Source organism: Brienomyrus brachyistius, chromosome 9, assembly GCF_023856365.1.
Source record: "Brienomyrus brachyistius isolate T26 chromosome 9, BBRACH_0.4, whole genome shotgun sequence".
In the NCBI taxonomy this organism is placed as follows: Eukaryota; Metazoa; Chordata; class Actinopteri; order Osteoglossiformes; family Mormyridae; genus Brienomyrus; species Brienomyrus brachyistius.
Window position 1 is genome coordinate 28293640 of NC_064541.1, and position 17421 is coordinate 28311060.

The window sequence follows — 17421 nt, forward strand, 5'->3', positions numbered from 1 at the left end:
GCAGGTACATAATGGTCTCACTAAATTCCAGCCATTCAATGCTGTAAATACACGTGCAATGATTAGATTTTACAGGGTTTGGTACTTGTTTGTTGTACTGATAGCTCATAAGTCCCTTTCTGGGAAATATTATTGCATGATGCAAGATCAGTACCAAAGGCAGCTAATCTATAGCAAGTGCGTAGCAAAATGAGGCAACGTTGCTTATATTGATTTGATTTATGGCTTTGGGTTAAGTTCAATTCAATTCATACTGTGCTTATGGATTTAATGTGTGTGTGTGTGTGTGTGTGTGTGTGTGTGTGTGTGCGTGTGTGTGTGCGTGCGTGTGTGTGTGTGCGTGCGTGTGTGTGTGTGGGCCTTTTATTATTCCGATGGCTGTGTCTGGGACACATTGTTTCTGAGCCGGATGAGCAGACATGCCCAGATGACTGCAGTTTAACAAGCATGAGAAATCCCTGAGTTTTCACCTGGCAGCTGTCAAGGTCAGTTCACGCAAGTAAACAGGTGTAATAAAGCTGGAAGCTAACTGCGGTTACGCAAATAAGCCCCCTCCTCCGAAATGGCCTTGAATTACCTCATCCATCATCACACACAGAGAAACACCAAATATACCACTTTCTGAGAGCAGCAATTCGTTTGAATCTGAATTTCTGGCATGACATAAATGAAAATAAATCCATTAGATTCTCATCATCAGCAGCAATCTTTGGAGGATTTGAAACCTGATTTAAAAATATATTTGTTTATACACAAAGCCATTCTAAAAACAGATATAAAAACTGTACAAAAACTGACAATATCAAAATTCAAAAACTGTTTCTAGCTAACTACACCATGTAATTCTGTTCACTGCATATTGTACACCATACTGATCTTTCCTGTTACGTGAAACTGATAAAGCCGAATGTGCCCAGGGTGCTGCGCTGGCTCTGTGAGTGGCACTGCCATCTCACACCTTCAGGACCTTTACCATGCATTGATGTTTTGCTATGTTTGGATTAGTGTCCTCTGGGACCCAGGGCCTCCAGTTGGAATGCAGATCAGGGGTACCGATGGCTCTGATTTGCCCATACAGTGTGAGCATAATGCACTGGCATCCTGTCCAGTGTATCGTAAGACACAGGAAGAGAGGCCAGTTAACCTAAATCCATGTTTTTGGTCGGTGCGTTCCAAGAAGAGGCTCCATAATCACAAAAATCCTGTACTGGGAAAGGAGTTATGATAAGTTCCTGGTGATATATTTCTAATTGATTTTCAGGCTTAATCTCTTTTCACTTTTGTTAAATAAGTCACTACTCGTTTAGCGGTAAAGCCAAAATGGAACCATAACTGGTCCAGGAACCAGATAAACTTAAGCGATGCACGCAAGTAACCTTCGCCGGCTTAGTCAATATCCTGGGAGAGCCTGATCTGTGATATATTACTGTGAGATGGCATGCTGACAGGGTGGTAAAGATTATGTTTTATTGAAGGAAGGAGCAACCTGTGACAGACACTGAGGTCAGTGGCTTATCTCTCTTACAAGCTTTATACTAAAAAAATACATGCCCTTGTTGGCATCTAACCGTAGTGTTAACTTTGGGTATACACTACAGTACAAGTCGTGACATAACAATCAGCTTTAGCCAGTTATTTACATGCTACAATTTCTCAATGCATTTCACAACTCCGGATACTTTTAGCTCCGGAGTCTTATAAAGATATTTGTAAATATCTTTATTTGAGTTATTGTGTTACAGACGTGCCTGTTTGCCTCAGGGTTTCCCTGTGCTGCCTAGGGAAGGCTGTGGGACCCCCTGAAGTGATATGCATGGTAAGAAAGCTTTATTCCTGATGACAGAGCTGGTAAGTGTTCAACGGTAAGCGCACATTTGCAGACTTAGTGGCCCCGTGATACAGCTAATATGACCCTGGATTTTTTGTCCATATCATGCATTATCATCATTGTATGTTGGGGTAAGACACAACTTCATCTTCTGATCGGTGATTCATAATTAATGCCTTTAATTCCCCCAAAAATGGGGGCTGAGTGTCATTCCTGCTCTGTGTATGTTATCCCCATTTTGAGAGGGCTTCCTACTGTAGTAATCACATGGATAAATGTGATTTATAACGGAATACATGTTTCAGAAATATGCATATATTTTTGTTTCTAAGAACAATATTTTTTTTAGTTGTAAACCACTTCAGCAAGGCAGGTGAATCACAATTTTAGGCAATTTAGTTGTCAAGAAATTCTAGGTGACCCTAAAATGAACTTCGTAATTTACAACAAAACAAGTTTTTATTACTGCAGGGAAGAAAACTCACTTTTGATTCATATGGTCCTAAAAAGAATATGCTTGATAAAATACTCGATGATTTTTGTGTTAGTTTCCAGTAGCTGTTCTCTTTTTACTATATATGAATTACAGCACAATCATAAAGTTGAAGGTCATGGCAAGAGGTTACAATCTTACATTTCCAAGGTTGTTGAACTCTCAATATGACACATCAGGAATGTTTTACCAAGATATTCTACCAAATTTTATTATCTTTTATGTTTTTCATTATGTTTACAGTTTTGCGGCATTTAATGTTTAGGCGTAATCTTGATAAATAGGTGTTACATAGAGGTGCATGATTTTTAAAAGGAACTTTATAAATATAACTGCATATTTTATTGAAATGTTGCTGTGTTTTACCAGTGTCTTTCATGTACCAAAGTTATTTGCTATGTGCTATAAGCCATAACCTATATTCAGCTGTCTTGTTAAATTAAATCTGCGTACTTTAAGCCCCATAGCACTTCAAATGTTTTGATAATTTTCTAGTATTTACTGCAGCTATTTGGAAGATGAATCAGCAGCACAATATCCTGTCATCTTCCAGCTGCATGTCCAGTGGTGCTGCTATCTGTGCTGCCTGGGATGAGCTACAAGCCCCTGACATCCTGACCAGAAGAAACAGTTAGAAAATGGATTGATGGATGGATGGATATTATATATGATATAATACATGCATTTACAGCAGTTTTTAATATAAAACTTGAATACAAAAGTTATTTATCAATTCAAACCAAACTTACTACAGTGAGATCTCTACTAATCAACCAAAAAATACTGGAACTTGGCTATTTTGGAATGCAAATAACTACAATGTCTCAATTGTGGGTTTAACTGGTTTAACTGGTGGCCATTCTAATGTGTCAAAGGGCAAAATAGATTGCGGCTCTTTGACTTTGCCTTTAGAAGCTCTGAGGAGGAAAAAAAACAGCTTCCTTGGGCAACAGTAGCAGAAAATGGATCTTCTAGAGATTCTCCTCGGATGAGGAACCTGCCTTTTGTAAGGGAGCAACACTGCATGGAGGTTATCCAGAGCATGATGTAGTAGCGGGCTGTGCAGTTAAAATGCCAGCCACTGGAGTCACTGGAGGGCAGAATGTACTGTATTCCTAGGCACATTCACACATTTTTATTTTTATATTGCTGCAATAAACATGGACTCAAAACATACATTTGCTGTAAACAGCTATCGCCATTACATCCCATAACAGCTTTACGGATCAAAGCAGACCTCGTATTTACTATTGCTTTGGGGGAGGTTGGATTTTAATGCAGTATGAGTTTGGATGTAGAATATGCTGTGTGGTTAAAATTGCTGGTTCACCAGAAGTCCTACCTATGCACATGAAATGAATACATGTAAAGTTAGCACTTTATCACCGTTCTGCATTTTTAATCAATTAATGTAAGAAGGTTTAAGAGTGATGTGTGCTTTTGGGGATGGCTGGTATTTGTATAGGAGACCAGCTAGGAAAGCTGGGTTGCTGCTGGAAGAGGCACTGGTGTGGCCAACATTTTAGCCCAACCTGTGTTCAGTGTGGATCGCAGTGCAGTGATGTGGGCACTGTGCTGTAAAAATGATGCCGTCCTTTGGATGAAGCATAAGACTGAGGTTCCGACCCTCTTTTATCTGGGTGTCTTCTGAAAGAGTACTGGTGGTATTCTGATGTCCTGGACAAAACTGCCCACTGTGGTCCTGTCAAATAATCACCCCCTGTATATAATTGGCGAATTATATCTTGTCCCTTCCTCACCTTAGCTACTATGTGGTGAGCATACTGGTGTAGAATCGCAGGGGGAGGGGACTGATGTACACCCCCAAAAACCAACCTTAGAAGTGTGAGGCGACGATGCTACTCATCCAGCCCATCAATCGTAAAGGTTGCGGTGCTGTTTGTTAAATACCCTCCTGAACAGCAGGTGGCAGTATATAATAATCCACTTAACAGAACATTATTTTAAAAGTAAGTATAAAATAATTTGGTTAGTTACATTTAAATTGAGGTAGTCGCCAGTGTTGAGTATGGTAGATGATTTACCTGATGTTTTACCAGAGATTCCCCTCATATTAATTGCCTTTATTTTCAGTGATGAAGGAAGTGAGTGACGTATGTGTCATGGCGGACTCCTGTGATATTGTTTATTTCGCAGTTAGTAACATTCCAGCAACATTTCGCTCAGCTGACTTAAGGAACTATTTCAGCCAGTTTATCGAAGATAAGGGTTTTGTGTGCTTTCACTACCGACATCGACCGGAGATCCTCCGGGATACGGCAGAAAGCGGAGCAGCCAAGGACCCGCAGGACGCCGAACGGAGGTTCGCCGCGGCGAGAGGCGAGAAGACGTGCTGCTGCATCGTGTCCGTTCGCGGCGGAGAGGACGATCGCTTTATCCGAATGTACGCCGGGAATCACTGGGTCGCCTCACTGGGCGACTGGCTGGGTAGACGGTGTGTGCTTCGGAGAATACGGGTATCGGACGAGCCGGGTAGGGGCTGCCTCCATCTGCTCTCTCACGGAAATAGATTGTAACTAATGTCCTTTTCTCTTAGTTTTTCGTGAGTATGCAAATCTATTGTAAAAATCTCAAACATTTCTCAACATAAGCTAGTAATGGCAATACGCACGAAAGAGGTTAGATCTTTTTGCTCACAGCGATCACCAATAATGTATAAAAAGTTACAGTGATGCAAGAAAATTTCAAGGTAACACCGTTGAATCCAGAGAAAGTTCTTCCACGTGTTCTGTTAGGAGGGTACCATATCCCAGTGGTTCTCTGTCCTGTTCCTGAAGGACCCCATGCCAGAATGCTTTCATTAAAGTCCACACTGCTTTCAACCTGCCACATTCATCATTAGCCCATTAAATAACATCTGAGCCTGATTAAGGTAAGGTTGGAATGAAAACATTCTGGCAGGGGGTCCCCTAGGAACAGGACTGAGAGCCACTGCTTCTGTCCAAAGCTATAGCTTTACATTGTTATTGAGATGTTCTATAAAAAGAATTCTAAGATCGACAGAATGCATACCGCCAAGATGGAATATGTTGTTTGATGGTATGTGTTGTTTTTCGGCTATTTCAGGAGAAAGCAGCTTCCCCTACAAGACCAGGGCTGAGCTAAACCGACATACAGCCTCGACGGAGCAGTTCACAGACGCTGACCTGAGGAGGCTGCCCGAGATGAACCCGCCGGCCCTGATGCCCGCCGGTAACGTGGGAACGCCGGTGACGGTCTTCCTGCAGCTGATCCAGGCCTGCCGTCTACCTCCACGGCTCATCCGCAAGCTGGGCCTCACCTTCCCCAAAACAAGTTCCCGCCACCGCTACGGCAACGTGCCCTTCAAGTACCAGGACACATACACCATCACGCCCACCCAGGAGAGTGTGTACACGGCTGGAGGAGTGGAGATCTCTGGGCCAGGCCGGGTGAGCACTCCCCCAGCGGGGACGCCAGGGCCTGATGCTGTCTTGGAGGATGAAGAAACGACCGCATCTGGCCCAGAGGAGGTCGAGTCAGGTCCTGATGATGTGAGTTTCTCCACTGGAACTGTAAATGCTTATTCAGACTAAACGTTATATGATTAGCGTGCTGTGAATGAGTGTTCACTGTGCTGTCATGGAGCTGCTGTACTCAGGGTTTATAAAATCCAGAGTCACTGTAGTTTTATTTTTATTACTGTACCTGGGTGGCACAGGGACATACTGAGTAGCAGTGATATCAGACACACAAACATGCACAGAGGAGAAGGGGAATCAAATCACCAACCCTGAAATTGTGGGGAGTTTGCATGTTCTTCACAAGTTGTATGGAGTCATAATCCAGAGGTTATTTGGCTTCGGTTAATGGCCCAAAGTGTTTGTGAGCAACTTGTGATGGACTGGCATCTCGACCAGGGCGTCCCCTGCCTTGTGCCCTGTGACGGACTGGCATCCTTTCAGAGGTGTCCCTTGCCCAGTGCTTTCTGTAAAACACTCCAATGTCATTATCCAATGACCCTTGATGGATGGATGGATGGATTGATTGCTTGACTGATTGATTGTTATACCTGCATAGCACTGGAGACTGATGTCTGCTTCTGGCCAGAATACATTGGATAGTTACTTTGTAAGCCCATCTAGGAGCTGTGATCCAGGAAAGTAATATGGGTGTGAGGCTTCCACTTGTGTGTTTTTTTTGTCCACCTGCTGAGCCTTGGCTGACTTCTCCCTGGTCCAGGATGACGACCGGTGCGAGGAGTGGGAGCGTCATGAGGCCCTGCACGAGGACGTCACCAGCCAGGAACGCAGCAAGGAGCGGCTGTACGAAGAAGAGATCGAGCTTAAGTGGGAGAAGGGAGGCTCAGGCCTGGTCTTCTACACCGATGCCCAGTACTGGCAGGAGGAGGAGGAGGGGGGTACGTCAGCAGTCACTTGGGGGCTGTAAACACTCTGATGTTTAGTTATAAGCTGACTATTGCAGCTCGTGATTTCAACTAGTGCTTTTAATGAATAGTCACTTTTCCGTTGATCTTAATCTGTATCAGCTGGTATTGAGCAAGTAAATGAGCAGAAGATAGTCACTGTCTACTGTATGAGGTTGTGACATAGACTTCTGTAGCTCAATAACTATGGTATTGCACTAACAATGCAAACTGGGCTCAAATCCCTGGGTGTACACAGAAGCTGTAACCCTGTAAAATTACACAATATTGCATAGGCCTTAAAGGAGGTATAAATGTTCTTTACAGTCATCTTATTTTTTCCCTGCATGCATATCAGTGAAATTACTAGATAGTTAATTTGGGTGGGTCTGAGGCTAGGGAAGGTTGCTGGTTCAAATCCTGCGAAACCCCAATGTGACTGTACTCCATTGGGCCCTTGAACAAGATCCTTAACCTGCAGTTGCTTCATCCTGGGTATGACGTTAATCTACATCCAACCCTGCAAGGAGGTCCTCCAACTTACAGGGAATTACATGGGGGTTGGCGGCAGGATTGGCTCTCCAGCCACTGGAAAAAACCTCGCGCTGGTCCATTCAGACTAATGCGGTGCCGAGATGGTTTGTTGTGTGGTGGGTGTGGTAACGCACTGTAATCAGTGCACGCTCCTTAGCTGTCTAATTTGGGTCAAGTTCCAAGTACTTTTATATTCTCCTCATATTCCATGTTACTGTTTTTTTAAGCAGATTTTGATGAGCAAACAGCAGATGACTGGGATGTGGACATGAGCGTGTACTACGACAAAGGTAGCATATTTCATTCTTCCTTATCCTGGTTTCTGGGCGGTGTAGGTTTATTTTATTAGAATGTTTGACCTAACTCCAAGCTGTATGATGTCATCACTCAGACGGCGGCGACATGGACGCGCGTGACTATGTGCGCATGCGTCATGAGCGGAGGCTGAGGGAGGGACTGGAAACGCCCTCTGACAGGCAGCAGCCAATCGGGAGTTTTGAAAAGTTCACAAAGGTTGGGCAGCCAATCAGTTACTTTCTTTGGTCATAGCAGTTTTTTTTTCAATGATTGATCTTGAAAAATAAAAAAATCCACAAACCAGAGAAATAAAGGCAGAGATGACAGTTGTATTATTGTAAAGGCCTCAGACATGTTGTGATGTCATACAGGGTGTTGGCAGGAGGGTGATGGAGAAGCAGGGCTGGAGGGACGGTGAGGGCCTGGGCCACAGCCAGGCAGGAATGGCTGACGCTCTGGTGAATGAGGGACAGCATCCCCGGTGTAAAAGAGGCCTGGGGTAAGAGCCCACTATGTCCACACAAGCAAGAGCTGCAGCCTCTGCTGCACTTACACTGTGTAATAAGCTGAAAAGCACTTTGCAGTAAGTTGTTGATCACTAATATTCCACATTGACCCTAAATGGAGCCTCCCACTGAAAGGTCAAGCCTGTTTAATGGTTTGCATTGTGGGAAATGCAGTGTGCTGCATTCAGTGTCTTTATGAAAGATGAAGGAAATGTTCTGAGTGTTCGCTCTCTTTAATCAAGGTATCATGGCGAGAAGCTCAGCTCGTTCCTCCCGGTAAAGAAGCCGCGCCAAGACTTCCTTATCTCCACTGTGTACGACCAGCCCAAAGACATAGACAGAGGAGACACTCTGCTACGCCGGCAGCCTACCACAAGTATGAAGTACAAAGAGTGGCAGCCAGGGGGCAGCATGGACCACAACAGATGACACCCCTGAAAAAATCCCATGTCTTATGAGTTAAGGCACCGAACAAAGAAAATCAGAGCCCTCTGCAGTCACTCTGTGAAGCGCTGCCTGGGAAGTACAGCCGGCATCTGGCGAGCCATTTTTTACATCGTGTAAGATTTTCCTCACAGCAGGTCACAAATCAGTAAATAAACATATATTCATTGGTCAAAACATGAATGATGATCTACAACCTCAGGCCTCAGTTCCTCTTGTCACCCACTTTCCATCGTTGTCCTGTTCTGTCTTGTGCAAAGTGTTTGCTATTCTGTGTGATGTGACCTTCTTCTGAAGGTGTCGTTGTTTCCTGGCAAATCCACCTGATAAATCGGGGAACAGAGTCTGTATCCTGAAAGGCCAAGTGCCTTCTCACTGTCTCACTGTGTAATAGGAGATTTGTGTATTGAGCAGTTAATACTCATGTTGAAACGTGACTTTGTGCAACTGGATCCTTTGCAGCCTGGTGTTTCAGGTCATTTCACTCTGTGTACGGTGGAGTTTTTATCAGAATACGTCAAAATAAAACCTCCGTCAGTAATGTTTTACATTAGGACATTGTATGTGTGTTCTTCATTTGACATATTTATGCTGTCACTCTCTTTGGGAAAAATATTATAAAAATTGTAATATTTTTATGAGCTGTGTGCTTATTGATGAAATGCACAATGGGAACATCTTTGAGTTATATTAATGAGAGATTAATTTACATTGCATAATTATGTCCATACATTTGTATAATCCCTTAAGAAGACCCTAGCAATATGATTTCTAAGAAATGGTAAAATATATTTAGTTAATTTTATGTATTTTAAGATGATACACAACTGAATCTCATAAGCAGCAGAGTGATTTTAATGAGCAAAGCTTTCAAACCCCAGCTGTTCTGGGATGCTGGCTGACCCAGCTTTCTCAACAATCTAACTTTTTTTTTTTTTGGGGGGGGTGGGTCGTAATATATTATAATATTATATATAATATTAATAAAATAAATTTATTTTATAACTTCCCATTAATAACACTACATAACCTTAAATAGTTTTTAAATACATATAAATGTATTTTGGTCTTTGCGATGGTTTGGCGCCCCGTCCTGTTTTGTTCCCTGCATTGCATCCATAGGCTTCGGAACCCCTGAGATCTGAATAGGACGAGCGGTTACAAAAGATGGATAGATGGATGTTTTGGTCCTCCAAATATGCTCCATTCCAGTGGTTCGAGTAATTTAATAATTTAAGAGGGGGAGTTAAAATACTCTTTCCACCCATGAAAACAATACAAATCCGCCACCAGGAACAAACTTTTTTTGTCTTGTTTCAGTCAGGATGGTAAATAGGACCGTACTACTTCCGCTGGAAGTTGATCGGTGATTGAAAGCAGGTTTGGACATATTTCAGTTTCAATAAACTGTATTTCTGTAATTAAAAATAATTTTTAATTGTACAGGATCCAGAAAATACATTTCAAACGTTTCTGTCCATAATCTCAGAATGTTAGTGATTTTGTTGGCAGCTAGCATGGACAAGAATTGTATAATATTTTATTATAGTTACTTTGAGTTGAATGGAGAGGCAGATAGTATCGTTTGTTTAATAGGTGTAAAATTTAAATTTTAATTTAGTTGAAGTTATACTTGAATTGCAGCAATGGATGTTTAGTAGCGAGCGTTATCATTTTGGGTTGATTTTCTAGCAATTTCTACGACGTCATGGTTTTGTTTTATCCAGATACTTACATGCTGTGCCTCAAGACTGAGCCATCGCCATGTCCACTCTGCCCCCCGACCACCATCCACTCTCGTCATATTTCGGCCAGGTGGTTATAGGCCCCCCAGGATCAGGAAAGACAACATATTGCTTGGGTATGCGGGACTTTCTGGGGAAGCTGGGGCGAAAGGTGGCCGTGGTGAACCTGGACCCTGCCAACGAGGCGCTGCCCTACACCTGTGCCGTGGATATCTCGGAGCTGGTGACCCTCGAAGACGTCATGGAGGGCCTGAAGCTTGGACCCAATGGCGGTCTCCTCTACTGCATGGAGTACTTGGAGGCCAACCTAGACTGGCTGGAAGACAAGCTCAGGCTCCACCGTGACTGCTATTTCCTGTTCGATTGTCCAGGCCAGGTGGAACTCTACACCCACCAGAGTTCGGTCAAAAACATCTTTGCCCAGCTGGAAAAATGGAACTTCAGGGTGAGCTGTCTAGATTTAGCAGAGATGTGACAACGCTGGAGCTTATTTTTAACAAAGTATCTCCTTTCCACAGTGAATGATGAATAAGCCTAATGACCTCCCATATCTATACATTTTTAGTTTATATGATATAACGGAAGTAAAATACTTTTCTTCTTATAAGTAGCAATATAGGTATTTTTCTGTATACAGTTTTTAGTCCTTTTAAAGTGAGATTTATTATTAAAACTGCAAACACAGTTGTAACCCAATCGCAGTGCGTCTGTTGTTGTGTCTGATTAATCCTAGTTATTTGTGCTTTGAGAGAAATATATATATATATATATATATATATATATATATATATATATATATATATATATAAATTCAAAGATATTAAATCAGAATCATAATGAATTATGGTCACATGGTCACCTTAGATGCATTGGGAAAAATCGGATGATCGTCTCAAATGAGGCAACATGTTGGGTGTGTTTCCAGCAACTTATCTGAGTTTGGTATAACGGAGTCGACAGACTGTCTTGGTTTTAACTACTCTCTCTCCAGTGCTGGAGTAATTAATTTAATTAATTTGAATTAACATCAAATTAATTAATTTAATTTATCCAAAATGTTTCCAAACTACTGATTATGATACACTTTAACCGGCATTAGCCATAATCAACTCACAGCCACACTTAGTATAATGCTTTACTTGTTAAACATCTACTTGTGAATTATGGTTGCGCCCGTATCAATAAAGGTATTAGTTCATTTCATTGTGTGTACTAAACCGAAAATGATGTACATGATGAATCCATGTACCATTGCAGCCCTATAGTATACAGACACTTAGCTGCTATTGGAGGGCAGGGCAAAGATTCATTGCCATAACTCTTTCTGGAGGTCTGAATATTTATGATACAATAAACAGATTCATCTACATAGTCTTTTACTAACCTGGTTACATTATCTCCATGTTAGAGTGCTGATAGAGCTGAAAGTCGATGTATGTTCCTTTGACTATAATCTTCCCTTAATGCTAAAAGTTATCTGTTACAGCTGACAGCTGTTCACCTGGTGGACTCACATTACTGCGCAGACCCGGCCAAGTTTATCTCGGTGCTCTGCACGTCCCTGTCTACCATGCTGCACGTGGAGCTTCCCCACGTCAACGTGCTCTCCAAGATGGACCTCATTGAGCAGTACGGCAAGCTGGGTGAGACCTTGTGCAGCACCGCTTATCACCAGTAGAGGGCCTTGCTGACCTTTCACGCTCTTTCAGCATCCAGAAAGTCAATGCCTTATTGTGCAAGACCACTTAAATGGTGTTTTTTCCCCACCAGACATTCTCTCATCAGGACAGTGTGACTGATGCCCATTTATCATCCAATAAAATTAATGTATTAATTCAGCTAAGAGTTCTCATAGGACACATCCATGGCACCAAGTCTCACTGTCGTAGTTTCTTTCTACACAGTTTGTTTGCAGTTAAACAGTCTCCCCTCTCTTTCTCTTTGCTTTTCTATGCCAGCATTCAACCTGGACTTCTACACTGAGGTTCTGGATCTCTCCTACCTCCTGGAGCATTTGGCGTCTGACCCATTCTTTAAAAAGTTCCTTCGCCTGAACGAGAAGCTTGCCGAGGTCATCCAGGATTATGGATTGGTGTCATTCGTGCCGCTCAATGTGCAGGTGGGATTCCTCCTCTGGCTCTCATCTGGGGTCACTACTCTGTCCGTGTAACAGTGTGTCTGACCGAAAGTCAAAGAGTAATTGGGGAGCTATGACTTTTTTCTGTATTTACCTTAATGTAAGCTACACAGAAGTGGACCTCATATTGTTGTAAAGCTATTGTCCAGCTCTATTGACTGAACAAATAATATGTCATCATCATATGAATAATTACTATGTAATAACCAATTAAAATATTTAAAATTCAATAACAAAAAAACTTTTATTTCAAAATTGATAATTTTTTTTTACTAAAGCTAGACAAAACCATAGTTCCTTACAATGCTGTTAGCAGTAGCGGAATAGCAGTTAGTGATCAATGCGTGGTAAATTACTATTAAAAAGGAACTAAAAGACAATATTGCCAAAGTAACTGAAAAAAAGAGAATTAGGCCTGCAGTAAAATCCTGTTATAATGGACTTCAAGGGACCTGGCAAAACAGTCCGTTATGTCCAAAGTCCGTTATATCCAGAGTTGCTTTATGCCCAGAACACAACTACAGGACACCATTTACTCATGCCACACCCCAGCAGACACACTTGTGGTATAGATTATTATATTGTACATGTAGTAATCCAATTTTACCTGACCAGATGCATGACTAATAATAATCCCGACTATGTATGAAATCACCGGCACGCCACACGCCTTGTAGGCGGAGCCTGCATGTCCGTTATAGCGAACAAAACTACAGCTAAAAGCGGAGCCTGGGGACCAAATTGTTTGTCCGTTATAAGCGAAATTCTGTTATATGCGAGTCCGTTATATCCAATGCTTTTTCTGCATGTTCTTAAAGGCACACGGCTGGGACCAGCGGACCTTGTCCATTATGGACGATATTTCATTATAAGCAATTGCACTTAAACAGGGTTTCACTGTAATGGTACAATCAGAATAGTTTATTTTCCTCTTCAGTTTACACTTTTGACTAGACACTGACCTACTAAAAAGGGCCTTCATTTGTCAAAAACCTGAAAAACTAACAAAAATAAACAAACTAGACAGGCTTTTAGGCTACTAGGGCAAGGAAAGAACTTTCAATTTATAGTCCATCAGAGCCTTTGATGCAGCTATTGTGTCTGATTGAAATTGTGTATGTCAGCCCTGTTGCTGTCACAGGTTCAGCTACTAAAAGCACATCCTGATGATCCGTAACAAGTCTATCAGGACGGCCTGGGAGTGAATAGGATGGAGATGGTCCATGAGGATGTGAAAAGCTCATCTCTCCAGTGCTGGGCATAGTTCCTTCAACACATCCCAGCCACCAATCATCATCATATGCAGCCACAACAACCTTTGATGCTTGCAAAGTAGAGTGATTCCCTAAGTGTGCACTTACAATAGACCGATTTGCACACGTCACTCACCTCTGATGAATGCAGGGCATTTATTAGCCATATTTACTAGCCATGTGGGCCTTTTCAATAGTATGGCAGGTACAGGTGTCTGTGATGACATTAATGAAGCTTCCATTAAATTTCATTGTAGCATATTTGTAACCTTAATTAATGTTAGTACTTACACCTGCGCTTGTCATAGAATTTTATGTCAGTTTGGCTGCCATTAAAAAGGCCCATTAGTGATATGAAACCATGTGACGCTACATTTACGTCAAGATATCTTAGCAACGCCTTAAAAACCAAAGACCAAATATATTGGAGATGTTCATGACATTATGTTCTAGCTTTAGTAAAAAATTTATTAATTTTGCAATATAGTTTTTTTGTTATTGAATTTTTTATAATTTAATCGGTTGTTTCATAGTAATTATTCATATGGGGGTATCTCATATGGGGGGTGGCATATTGTTTGTTCAATCTATAGAGCTGGACAATAGCTTTAATACAATATAAGAATCACTTCTGTGCAGCTTACATTAAGGTAAATATAACCGGTGAAAGATATAGCCCCCCCCCCCCAAAAAAAAAAAAAAAAGTTAATACTTTGTTTGCTTACGACTAAAATCCGTGACGTTGAGGTCCGAAAGTGTGGTGATTTGACATGGAATGACCCGTATGAGGACTGATCATTCCTGATCATTCCTGATAAGGGAGTTGCAGCGGAAACCTGCACACACAGCAGCCCTTTCTGTGTACGATTGGGCACCCCTGCTATAGACCTTTTGTTGTGTTTAACAATGATCTTCTTGCTGTAACCCTCCAACTCGGCCACCATCTCAGGATAAAAGCAGCATGACCCAGGTGCTGAGGACTGTTGATAAGGCCAACGGCTACTGTTTCGGGGACATTGAGGAAAGGAACCTGACAGCCATGATGTCCTCTGCCGTCGGAGCTGACTTCCACTTTGACCAGTATCCTTTGATCGCTGCTCCTAGCCTCTCTCTCACTTCTCTGCTGTCTCTCCTGCCTACTATTTCACCCTCCCTCCTGCCCACTCTCTCTCCCTCCTACTTTCCCTCCCTTCTATCTTCCTGCTCTCCCTCCCAGCCTTCCTTACTCCTGCTCTCCTGCCCTCTCCCCCCTTCTCTGCTGTCTCTCCTGCCCACTCTCTCACCCTCCCTCCTGCCCTCCTCTCGCTCTCTCTCTCCCCTTTCCTCCTGCTCTCCTGCTCTCTCTCTCTCCCTCCCTCCTGCTCTCCTGCTCTCTCTCTCTCCCTCCCTCCTGCTCTCCTGCCCTCTCTCTCCCTCCCTCCTGCTCTCCTGCCTTCTCCCTCCCTCCCTCCTGCTGTCCTGCCCTCTCTCTTGCCTGTCCAGTGAGGTTTCATTCTGCTGTGTGAGTGGGCATTTTGGATACTGGGGATCTACACTCCCCACACTGAGACTCCTAGGTTGTAGTCAGAGGTCATTTAGGATCATGATGGACAAATCCTGAAATCTGCATGATTCTTGTAATATGATCGTTTCACATCCCAAAGTTATACCTGAGCTACCAGGCAAGATTAAATACTAACCGGAATTTTGGTAGCCAGTTGTACATTCAGTCAGAGACACAAGCATGTTTTAATCTGAAGGCTGCTGGTTCAGCTACCAGGAGAGAATGAACAGACAGGTTGTCATTTTCCAGCTGTCTTCAACCAGCGTCGACTCTCACACACATTGCGATCTCAGTATTCCACTTGGCTGGGGACCAGTGACGACTCTCAAGCCTGTGGCAGCCAGCAGAACACAGAACGTGCTTTAGGTAAAATCAGTGAAAATAACAGGCCCATAAATTGGAGCAGCTTCTTGGTGAAATAAGAACCTGGCAGCATTCTGCCCCTGGAAGCACAGTGTTGGGTTCATGTTGAGCTGCATAATTTTTACGTTTATGCCCCTGACTAATGGACCTTGTCTCACCACAGTGCGCTAACCTGACTTAAGCCCCCTATTGTATTTTGTGAAACATTTCTGCTGAATACTTCCTGTTTGGTGTTTTTTTTTTCCTTTGACTCTTGCTCTTAGCACTCTGGGAGTCCAGGAAAAGTACATAGAACCAGGCAATAGGACAGTGGAGGATGAGGTCAAGGGCCTGAAGGGTCCAAGTGGAGCAAGAGAGGAGCCCTGATTCAGCTCCCGCCTGCAGGCCGGCCAGCAAACCATGGCGAGAGTGTGGCCAAAAGCACGGGGTCTGCAGAGATCAGGCCTGAAACGGAGAGTAATGCTCAGTTCCTCCACCTGCAGGACTTTATAAGTAGCTGCAGGAATTTCAGCAGATGGCTAAATCCCTGTGCAAAAGAAGAGAAGGTCGATGCATTTTAATAGGGGTCAGCGTCCTGAAACGGCCTGACGTCAAGCTCTTATCACCCTTCTGATGCATAAGAACTTTTGTAGTTTCGTTACTGCTGATGGGAAGCTTGAGGAAGCAGCAGCTAAGGAGATGTTAAAGCAGCGGTAGGTGTAACGGATGTGATGTGTAACAGATGTGATGTGTAACGGATGTGACTTGCAAGGGAAGGCAGCTATGACATCTGTTCCCAGATCACCTCCTTCATGCAGAGTTCAGGCCACTGAGGTTTGTGTCGTTTTCTTACTGAATTATCGCTTGTACGCAACATCCTAGGATTCTACTACTGTAAAAAAAAATAAAAAATTGTGCTTAATAAATTTCACTTTTCAAGGCATTTCGGATGTTTGTTTCTTCTAAGTTGTCGTTTTACAACAAAGAATAATTACTTCTTTTTTCTGTTTATTGCGACTGAACCATCTTAATGTTCAAATGAAGAGTGTATTAGAAGCCAATTACATGTGCAGCGTAATAAAAACGTATTTCTTATAATGACACGCAGATTAATTATTATTTTCTTTCTTTTCAAAAGTGTATCTATCTAAAAGTATAATCAGTTGGGCTGACATCAAAACCGCATCTGCTAATTCTTCTGCTCTTGATGCGTCTGCCTTTGAAATAAGAGGAAAATTCAAGTTATTTGGAAAAGGTCATTAAGATTTGCTCCAGGCAGGACGCCAAAAAAACCCTAACAAAACATAATGAGCATGAGAGGAAGGACAAGGGCCTTCGTTTGGAGGCTTGAGCAGAGGTGCTGCTTCAGCATTGGCACAAGGGGAAGAAATGGAGTCATTTAGCGGGGAATGAATGTGCTTACCAGGTGACACTGCCCCATCTCACACCCTGCGATCTGTGCTTTTTATTTTTAAAAGTACATTTTTAAGCGGTTTTATGTATAAGCCACATTTTTTGAATGCCCTGTTTTTTTGCACTAGACTGTAGTTACCCCAGTAAACCAAGAGGTGGTGCTTTGAACTTCAGAGTCCTTATATGAAGCTGCTTAATGTGCAAACAGTGGGGTAACTGTGAGTTTACTCGCTTTGGTTTGTGGAAGGCAGCCTTTGTCGCTCACTCGTTCTTTAGTTAGGTGGGTTTTATTGACAGACCATCCATTGCCAGGTATACAGCGGCACAAGACAACGTTCCCCCACGACTGTGGTTGTAATATTGAATTAGAAAATTCTGGAATTGACAGAACGTGTTAATCCCAGCTTGGGTTTTAGAACCTCAGGGGTTTCAAAAGCCGGTCAGGTGACCTTAGCAGTGTTGTGCTTTGCGACACAAACAT

The 17421-nt window shown here is 42.7% G+C and overlaps 2 protein-coding genes across 3 annotated transcripts; both read left to right on the forward strand.

Annotated features, from left to right (window-relative positions):
- Window positions 1–1229: 1229 nt before the first annotated feature.
- On the forward strand, window positions 1230–9060 carry gpatch3 (G patch domain containing 3). 2 transcript variants are annotated; one of them, XM_049026147.1, is made up of 8 exons: window positions 1230–1503; window positions 1743–4814; window positions 5409–5854; window positions 6543–6720; window positions 7491–7550; window positions 7652–7773; window positions 7929–8056; window positions 8306–9060. In XM_049026147.1, exons 2-8 carry the CDS (start codon window positions 4418–4420, stop codon window positions 8490–8492), a joined length of 1518 nt encoding a protein of 505 aa, XP_048882104.1. In that variant the 5' UTR covers window positions 1230–1503; window positions 1743–4417; the 3' UTR covers window positions 8493–9060. The 2 variants fall into 2 exon arrangements, with proteins under 2 accessions (XP_048882104.1, XP_048882105.1); XM_049026148.1 differs by having other exon boundaries at window positions 1762–4814.
- A 715-nt stretch (window positions 9061–9775) lies between these two features.
- Window positions 9776–16628, forward strand: gpn2 (GPN-loop GTPase 2). Its single transcript, XM_049026156.1, has 6 exons — window positions 9776–9887; window positions 10235–10697; window positions 11739–11895; window positions 12211–12371; window positions 14592–14722; window positions 15812–16628. Exons 2-6 carry the CDS (start codon window positions 10272–10274, stop codon window positions 15912–15914), a joined length of 978 nt encoding a protein of 325 aa, XP_048882113.1. The 5' UTR covers window positions 9776–9887; window positions 10235–10271; the 3' UTR covers window positions 15915–16628.
- The last annotated feature ends 793 nt before the right edge of the window (window positions 16629–17421 follow it).